Source organism: Eufriesea mexicana, unplaced genomic scaffold (assembly GCF_001483705.2).
Source record: "Eufriesea mexicana isolate 0111107269 unplaced genomic scaffold, ASM148370v2 scaffold15773, whole genome shotgun sequence".
NCBI lineage: Eukaryota > Metazoa > Arthropoda > Insecta > Hymenoptera > Apidae > Eufriesea > Eufriesea mexicana.
This window is the reverse complement of record NW_016923244.1, coordinates 92,223-101,934: the sequence shown is the minus strand read 5'-3', so window position 1 is coordinate 101,934 and position 9,712 is coordinate 92,223. Positions and strand designations below refer to the sequence as shown.

General features: G+C 35.0%; 2 protein-coding genes across 5 annotated transcripts in view; both read left to right on the top strand.

The window, feature by feature from the left end:
• The window catches only part of Patr-1 (Protein associated with topo II related - 1), a 4,538-nt gene extending 3,147 nt beyond the window's left edge, over positions 1-1,391 (top strand). Inside the window, exons 6-9 of the mRNA XM_017909180.1 lie at positions 128-341; positions 416-622; positions 745-1,008; positions 1,096-1,391. Coding sequence (XP_017764669.1) covers positions 128-341; positions 416-622; positions 745-1,008; positions 1,096-1,353 — 943 coding nt within the window. The 3' untranslated portion in view covers positions 1,354-1,391. The remainder of the gene's footprint in view (positions 1-127; positions 342-415; positions 623-744; positions 1,009-1,095) is intronic.
• A 3,479-nt stretch (positions 1,392-4,870) lies between these two features.
• dia (diaphanous related formin 1) overlaps positions 4,871-9,712 on the top strand; it is a 12,216-nt gene continuing 7,374 nt past the window's right edge. The window contains exons 1-5 of one of the 4 annotated variants that reach the window (XM_017909163.1): positions 4,871-5,301; positions 5,910-5,992; positions 8,555-8,737; positions 8,819-9,117; positions 9,219-9,239. In XM_017909163.1, the coding sequence (XP_017764652.1) occupies positions 5,957-5,992; positions 8,555-8,737; positions 8,819-9,117; positions 9,219-9,239 (539 nt within the window). In that variant the 5' untranslated portion in view covers positions 4,871-5,301; positions 5,910-5,956. Of the gene's footprint in view, positions 5,302-5,909; positions 5,993-7,519; positions 8,290-8,554; positions 8,738-8,818; positions 9,118-9,218; positions 9,240-9,712 lie in introns of those variants that run through there. The other 3 variants (XM_017909166.1, XM_017909164.1, XM_017909165.1) reach the window with 3 other exon arrangements.

Genomic DNA, 9,712 nt, shown 5'->3' with positions numbered 1-9,712 from the left:
CCTTTCCCTCTACCTTTCCCTTTCCCTTTCCCTCTCCCTATCCCTATCCCGCTCACTTTCCCTTCTGTATTCCTTTCTAATTTTTTTTCTTACACGCTTTTTCATAAGCATTGTCATTTATTTTCAGAGATCGAGAACAATCACATCATGCATTCCCGAGACCTGTATATGTACCGGCACAGTTTGAAAATTCTTTGGGAAAAATACAGTTTGCCAGTATTATTGCACCACGCAAGCTTATCGATATGGATGTTGTACCAAACAGCGATCCTCAATCAGCTATACAAATTCAGCAAAAGGATACGAAACGAACAAGACAGTTGTTACTAGAAATTGAAAGGGTATTAGTTTTTTTTTCAATTCTTAAATTAACAAAATACACGACTCAGGTATTTACAATTATCTGTATTTCCAGTTATATATAGTTCAATTAAAACTTGAAGATCTGCACAATCCTTTGGCTTTGTTTAATGAACAACAGAAAAGTCAAGAAAGCGAAAATGAAGCGAACAACATTCAGAAAAGTAGTAGCTCAGATTTAATAAATATGATGTTATCGGCTTTGCTTCAGTTAATACAAGACGATAAATTAGCGAGTATGCTAAGTATCCGAAAAGGAAAGGTAAGTAAGCTGAGAACAAAATATTGTACACCTAGAAAAGCATAATAACTTCGTTACAAAAGGAAAGAAAAAATGGGAGAAAATTATATTTCGTTCGCTCGAATATTTTTTCTTTACTACAGACGCTGTTAGTGAGATTCTTGCCTTACTTGAATGTAATGGAGCATCGTAATCAGTTAAAAGAATTATGGAACGCGATATTCCGAGGATTAACTATAATAGGTCGTAGAGATTCTCAGTTATTAATAAGCCTGCATTCGGAATTTCAACGTTGGTTCAATACCGTACAAGACTTTGGTACAATGCTTCAACTAGCTCGATCGCTGTCTGACTCTGCTAATCAGCCAATCAAGAACAACAGTTTAGCTTTTGCTCTTGCAAACAAGGTTCGTTTAAAATGTTACTGTTAAATTTTTTAATTTTTTGCTTTTCCTTTTACATAAGTTTCTACATTTGAACGCTTTTCTGTTTAGTTTGGTGTATCTGTAATTGCTTCGATGTTTGAACAAGCAGAAAAATTATACCCCACGGATGATTCTTTATCTTCAGAATGGTCATTTTTCATAGCAAATATCATCGAAATAATTGGTGAAACTCCGCCGTGTGTCGCACCTTGTCGACCGATTGCTGCAAATATGCTCAATCAGCATTTAAACCGACTATCTCATTTAAAGTGCGGGAGGTACACAACTCTGGAACTTCTACTAACTGATGCCAACCCTTCCCGATAGTTAAACGTTATTAGAATATTTTTTGGCATTTTATTAAAACCTGCTTGTTATCATTACTGATTGAACGACAAATTACGTTGAAGGAGAATCACAAATATTTTAATACTGTTACAACGTTAAGATCTATCAAATATTTCTTGCATATGACTAAATATTTTAGTATAATCAATACCTGAGTTTCACATAGTATATCTATACCTTTTATACTTATTTCAAACACAACGGTATTACGAACATGATGTTTAACTTATCGTGTTGAGAATGACATGGTATTGTTTAACATCCTGTATAACGTATACAGATGTTTATAATTTTTTTCTTTTCTTTTCTTTTCCTTTCTTTCTTTTTTTTTTCTTTTTTTTCTTTTTTTTCCTTGTCTTTTCTATCGTATGTTTACTACGTAAAGCAGGTATTGATTAGATCCAACGCATAATACGTTTAATTCTCCTGTGCCCTCTATTCGTCGTTTATCTTGTTTTTTCGTTTTTGTAAAATATGTTTCTAGCATGATTTCATTAAACGGTAGCATACATAATTCAATTTCTACACGAGTCACGCAGCATAATATTTTGCAATAGTTTGCAAATGTAATATATTCTCTAAATTTTATTTGAGTTGTATGTCATCCGAATCTACCTTCGTATCAAAGTAGAACTGGAAACAAATATTTATAATTCTGTACCAGCCCCTTGGTATAAGAAATATCTTTTTCTTCTTTCTTTTCTTTATTATATTTCTGTTCTTTCTCTCTCATTTTTTTTATCCTTCACATATGTTTATATATATGTATGTATATAAACATATATATTTTCTTTTCTTTTTCTTTTCTTCAACTTACATTTCTTTGACGACGAATGGGAAGGGAGGTGTCAGTTTTTTTTATCATCATTTCAAACTGAAACACTCATATGTTCCTGTCAAGAAATAGCACAATGTAGCCGTAAACTTGTAAAAAGTTACATTGCGCTGAAATGAATACGTTGCATTGAAAAGTTTTTAATTTCATTTAAGGGTTTTGCATGGAACAATATGATAAAATCAGCTTTTTGTTGAGCAGAATTAATTGTATAAGATAACACTTAATATTCACGCAAGAATATTTATGTGTGAAAATAGCGTTGTTCGCCCGTTTGCGACGAATCTTTGACAAGGCCAATAAAAGGCACAGGAATCGTATATTCAGTAACTACTTAAGTCTCTATATCAAGAACAGGACTATCGCAGTGGTTTTATGTAACAATTAAGACATTGAAAACTTCCATCGATATAATTTTAATGTGAACATTAGAAAGACACACGAATTTAACTACATTTCGTCTTGTCCATTGTCGGTTTGCGAAATTTACAACCATTAGGTGCGTAACATAAAAGCAGGATCGTTGTCGGATAAAATTTTGCGCATCTATCATAAAATGGTTGCAAAGATTATCGTAGCAAGTAGCAAGAGTACGGGAAGCGATTTAAAATATACGACGATATGGCCTTTGGTACACAGTATAAACGGTCACTTTTTATTGCAGTATACATTTATAAATTCTTATGTACATTTAGCTTGTACATAGAGCGAGTCTGATGAATGAATGACTTCATATATTTTATAATCGGATGCGAAAGAAAATTTATTTTTCACTTCCACGATATAGCATTACATAATTTTTGCAAGAAAAGAGGAAAAAATTATAAAAATGATAAAAAAAAAAGATGAATTGCATTATTTTTCAACGTCTATAGTAATCGTGAAAGCGATAAGTTAATTCAGCATTTCTGAATTATAGTTAATACGTACATCGGATTTATATTAAAATATGTATCACTTTACATCGCGACCCGACACTAATTCTCTCTCTCTCTCTCTCTCTCTCTCTCTCTCTCTCTCTCTCTCTCTCTCTCTCTCTCTCTCCCCCTCCCCTTTCTCTCTATTATTTTATAATGTAAGATCCTAATTTCATACGTTCCAAGTTACTTTCTATTTCCTTCATAAAATATATTTCCTCATATTTAACCAAACTGCCTTTAGGTTACAGAAACTTTTACATTTTCAATAGCAATTCTGGTAAAACTTTCGTCCATACATTCTTTAATGTGTTTTGGCATGCTATGCAAATGTAGTATGAAATATAAGAACTATCGTTTACATTGCGGACCGAGGCTAGAAATCTTGTAGAAAAAACGAAATATCCTTGTCATTTGTAAAATAACGATCGAACGACAACCGAGCTGAAGTGAACATCTTTCGATTCCTTATTCACGGATGAAAGATATTCGTTGAAACTGTACAATTTTTTTAATCTTTGAAATTAAATTGTATTATAAAGTATAATTCGCGTTGTCCCTTGCATATAATCTTGCGAAGTATATATCTTTTTATTCTAATCACCTGCAAAAACTATCGCGTTTATACTGTACAATATTATAATTGATGTACCTCTGATTTTTTTCAAATTAGAAACAATTTAACGCGTATAATATGAACTCACAGAGTTCATACGACTTATAATGTTGACACACACCACACGCGTGCGCGCGCGCCCACACACACACACACACACACACACACACACACACACACACATATATATATGTACACGCATAGATTCATGTATGTACATACAATCATGTATACATTTACATTTTTAGTTTTTATGTTAAAATCAACCGCGAAAGTAATTTAATGTACAATACTGTTTAAATATGAATAGTTAGTATATCGTATAAAGTCGTAACTCAATTTCTCTTTTATAGTGCATGTTTCTAAATATAAGCATAGTGAGAAATTTGACGACGAGGAAGAAAGAAAAATACAGAACAGATGCAGATACAGATAAACTAGAAAGAAAAATCTAATTTGGTAATGTAGTTGGAGAATCATGTTTCATTTTTCATTAAAGATATATTTTTCTAGCAATATCACATTTATTGTTTTGACACGAAATATTCGTAGAAACGACTTCAGACACAGATTTATCCTTTTGGAAGGAAATTTCCAGAAAGATTGATACTTGCTGAATCAGTTTATACCTAGTAATATTTTGATACATGATCCACAATGAAATCGTGTATTGTAAAGATATTATTAATGTGGTCGATGGTAATAATTCTACTTTAATATGTATGCACAGAATCGATACAGTTTAAATTAAATCCTCTAATAAATGTTTTGCATTCTACAGAACCTGTTATCAATATTTCTTCATATTATATTAATATGGGAATCTCTAAAGATATATTTCTTTGGAGTAAGTGATTCATACATACATATGTATATAAGATGTATATAAAATTAGAGAATATTTAAATAAATAAATAAATATATTATATATAATACGTATAGACAATAATAAGTAGATTATAATTAAAGAAAAATGATATAATGTGTATGTACGTCAGGTGTTGCGTATCTACCGTTAGAAAATAATACGCGAGAAGATTATAGAAGACAGTAGTAAAGTAGTGATAAAAACATTTCTATAATACCGACGTAAGTATTTGTGGCGAAAGACTGACATTTGCGGTTCGTTTCTCATTGGCGCTGTTGTTCGAGCAACGTTTCTTGCGTGCTGCTCATTGTAGTACGGTTATTCGTTTAACGAATATTATCTGATACGACGGTTTTTTCTTTTCCTAATCAATATCATTCCATATCAGTATTTTTTCAATCTGTTCTTTCTTCGCGTCACAGTGTAAAAGTTTTGGTTGATAACTTGAAAATTTGACTCCTTAGGAGGTTGTTTCATATTGGCAGGTGTTCCATTCTCATAACGGATGAAATGAATATTTATCTGTGGAAAGGTCATTTCAGTTCGCTCGAAAAATTGCAAGTACTCTTTATACGATCTATGACAAACTATTAAGTTTGGTTGCCGATTAGTTTAATATAAGTTACAAACAACGCGGAATTTGTGGTTACCAAAAGTGTATCTTGGTGAATAAAATTTTAAATCAAATCAAGTAAGTAAAGCAATTATGTGAAAAAAGTTTCTTTATATTCGAATAAAATATATTGCCAGAATTACATATTCCTTTCCAGTATCATCTCTCTTTTCCAATATCCGATATCCAGTTATATTTTATTTTTAGGCTGATTCGAATAACTTGATACAATTCAAATTATCGCTTTGCATCATTAAACATTTGTGTAATAAAATTTTAATATCTTATTATAATATCTAGTACTATAGTGTATTTTATTCGTATAAACTTCACAGAATTTTATTTAAATTGTTGAATATATGTAAAGAGTAAAAGGTGATAGTTGTTAATACATAGCTTAAATTTGCTAAATTTTTGTCCAATGTAACGGTATTACAGAAAAAATTCAACGTGCATGTAATCATATACAGAAAATAACGGTTAGTTTTAAAACCACTTGTTAGATTGTCTCAAGTTTGAATCAGTGTTGTCACGTATAAGAAGCTAAAATATGAAAGTAATTTAGACGCTTACCACTCGTTCTTTATCCAGAAAATAATTATATAAGCTATTACAAGAAATGAAAAAAATTTGGCGATATATTTACAGGATTCATACTTATACAAAGTTTTCTATACCTTTTGTAGGAGAAAAAAATGTATAATAGGAGGTAACGATTGGAGAACTTTAAACTATGGCCAATAGAAAAGACAAATCGTCTGCAGGTTTTGTAAGTATTGAAACATTGAACGTTAGAATTAAGGTACAAAGTCATTTGCAAAGGTGAAGTTGACAAGATCAGTGAACGACAAATACAAACACAAGAAACATAGCATTAAGTTGAAACATGTAAATTCTATAATTCTGTTTACCAATGATACAGTCTGTACACAAAGGTGTATATATGTTACATTTGCTGCTGTATAGTTATTAGCTTTTTTGCTGCGTAATACGATAACGTGAAAACACATTAGTTAAGATAGTCCCGAGAATAATTTCGCATAAAATGGATTTTGTCAATGTTAGTAGGTAGAAAAAGGTGCTCAAGTTTTCGAACACGGTAATCGAAAATAAAATGCTGTTGCATATGAGTCACGATGAGTCGTTCAAGGTAAATTGTTTCACACACAGAAAAGACTATTATTTCACGAAAGCGTAATGCCCGACATACAAGATATTAGGACAAGGTAACAAGCTATCAGGGACGCGACAATTTAGTTCGATATACCTTGACGTTTTTTCATTTTGTCGTATTTGTTTCTCTCTCTCTCTCTCTCTCTCTCTCTCTCTCTCTGCCTCTCTCTCTCCCTCCCCCCTCTCTCTCTCTCTCTCTCTCTTACGCACTCAGACTAGTGTTCAGTCTCTTTTTCTGTCATTTCTCTCCTTTCTCCGTAATCGATTTCGAGGCACGAAATCTTTTCAAATAGTTTCGAGAATATTAAAAGTCTTTGCTAAATTAAAAACCTGTCTTCCTTTTTCACATTTCACAAATTTCAAAGGTTTCAAATCCTTTTCATTTGAAATATTCAAATGTGGATGATCGAGGTACGAGGAGAGGTAAAATTTATTATTTAAAGTACAACCGTAACGAGTATTATTTTTCTCCCCTTTTTTTCTATCTTCCTTTCTTTTTTCTTTTTTTTTTTTTTTCGTCTTTTCTTCTACCTAAACTAGGAATGTCGAAGAAGAGAAATAAAGAGCGATAGAAAAAGAAACCGGAATGAAAGCACTCAGCTGTCGGTCATAGTAGATTACATCATCGATCATTCGCACAACTGATCTCATCCGTGCGTGCAATTCTTTTCTCGTAGCTGCGTCGACATCATTCTCGTTTAGCGTATTCAGCATTATCAACGAACTATCGACGCAGCTTTTATAGTCATCAACACATTTGGTGGTTAGGCGTGGACCTCGAAAGTGAAATCATACCGAAAGACAACACGTAACATTTTTGTGCAAACTCGTGACACAAGCGATGCTTTGATCGTTTCGAGTCAACGTTTTTATACGAATTGTCCTAACCTTGAGCTATTCGCGATCATGACGTACTCGTTTAAACAACGAGAACCGTGACGTATGAAACTCGAACATGAGTCACGGTGACTTTCGTCATTTTATAGGGGTTGCCAATTATCGACACTCTCGTTTACTCGGTTTTCCTCGATCGAATCGAATCGTGAAAGAGCCAAAGCTCTGTGGAGTGGCGAAGTGGTTTCGCGTAGAGGAGAGAAAGGGAACGATAAAACGATAGCAAGAAATTAAAGTTGTCGGGAGAAGTCGTTTATGATAAGCGTGTGGAGGTTGGAAAAACGGTTCTCTCCGTTCCGTCAGTAAACGCATCGAGAGGCGCGAATGCGTAAAGACTGATACGCGACTGTGCAGTACTCTGCCGGACGTGGGTAGACTCGAGTGACTACGCACGCGCGTTTCTTCAATATCGTTGGGACCAACGCGATCTCGATCTTCCCTTCTTTCGACCCGTTCGATGACTCGCCTTTCGTGTTGCCGTTAACTCGATCTTACCTTCCGATTCGACAGTGTTCACTCGTTAGCGAGGAAACCTCTCGTTCTACGATTTAGTAACTGTCCAAGATAAGGACACGTTCGCACGCGTTAAAATCCATTCGAACGAATATCGTGCAAACGAAGACGCGTGGTGCTGTGCCGTGCTGCCATCGTGCCGGTTCATTGCTATGCTGAAACGAAATGAAAACTACACTTTACTCGCACTTGGTTCGATCGACGGTCGTGTGTCGTGAGCTTCGTGGCATTGAAACGTCCTTTTTATCGTAAATGCGCATTCGATTTTAACACAGTACCTTACCTTTGGATCCATCTAACGCGATAAGAGAATTATATCAAATGCGAATCGTGAATTTTTACGAAATAGAAATATCCGGAAAGGTGATTCAGCGAGAGGAACTTTGATGAATCGCGCGATTGAAGCGCATCGTTACCGTTACCGTAAAGTAGAAGGGACTTGAATCTTTGGTTTCTCCAACCACTTTATCGATGATCACGGATTGGGTAAGATATCGTTTTGAAATAGAAAATAGCGGAATCGCGAAGGAGAAATTATTAATCGGAACGACGGAATGACCGCAATGTCACGTTGATTTCCCGATGATCGACCAAATGAAAGCCGAACGCGCGCGCGCGCACGCGTACGAAGCATCCTTATAACGCCTGAAAACAACTCGTGTTATAACGTTATAACGTTTGAGCGACGTACATATGTCTTTCGTTCGATTTTACAGTTGATACTAATTTTGTTTTCATTTTTTCGTTGTAGCTGGACACATGGTTCGGCCGACCAAAAAAATCCGGGCGTGGAGTTGGGGTCAGAAGTGGTTCGGGAAACAACACCATACCACGACCCCATTCCGGCGATGATTTCAATGAAATCGAGCAGCAACGTTGTATCATCGAAAGGATGGACAAAGAGACGGTGAACGACAAGTTCGAGGAGATGTTGGTGAGTTGACACCGATCACACTCGATTGACCGGTATCCAAACACGGTGGTTTCCGAGATGATTAAATTTTCGCACAAACAGGCGAACATGAATCTGTCCGAGGAAAAAAAAGAGCCTTTGCGGCAGCAGTCGGAAACGAAGAAAAAGGAGATGCTTATTTTGCATTACAAAGGTAGCATACAGGAGAATAGGTCAAAGTTCGATAAACCAGCGGATTACATACAGTATTTAGCGCAACCCGACTTAAGTGTCAACAAAATCTACAATTGCATCGAATCGTTAAGAATAGCATTGACGAACAATCCCCTGAGTTGGGTTCAAGAATTCGGTACGAAGGGATTGAAACAGGTTTTAGCAACGCTGAACGAGTGCTATCGGAAGTAAGTATTCCCGGTAAAGAATATCGTTGCGTTGTGTCATGGCATCGGTATTCGATATTGTCCGATTAAGAATTTCTAATGTTCGTGTTATTCTATTGCAGTGCCTTCATATATTACGATAGGTAATTTTCGTAAAAATACTATTCGCTTTAGTTTTATTAGCAAATTAGAATTTTCTGCATCGTTTCCTTTTTTTTGCTCTTAGCATTCGGTATTAATGTGGGTGCACGTTAGCGTATATGATAGCGCGCGAGATAGTGTATGCGAGAAAATCGCCAAGGTTATATACACGTATCACGTGTATGTACGTTGTATAGACGTAATACGAATTTATAGGCAAGATTCTTCAAATGGGACTCTCCGTACGAAGAATCCATTCTTCCCCGCAATAGTTTATTTTCAAAATATAGTTGCAACGCTTCGGTATTTAGCGTTAAGCAGTGAAATGCGTTATATCGACTTGTTCTTTACTTGCATGGTGATTTAATTGCCTGTTCGATACTCTGTACAATAGCGCTGAACGACTAGTCGAAAAACAAGAACCACGCGAAATTAGTCTTGTCGAACGCGAATGCTCGTTCTATCGATACGAATT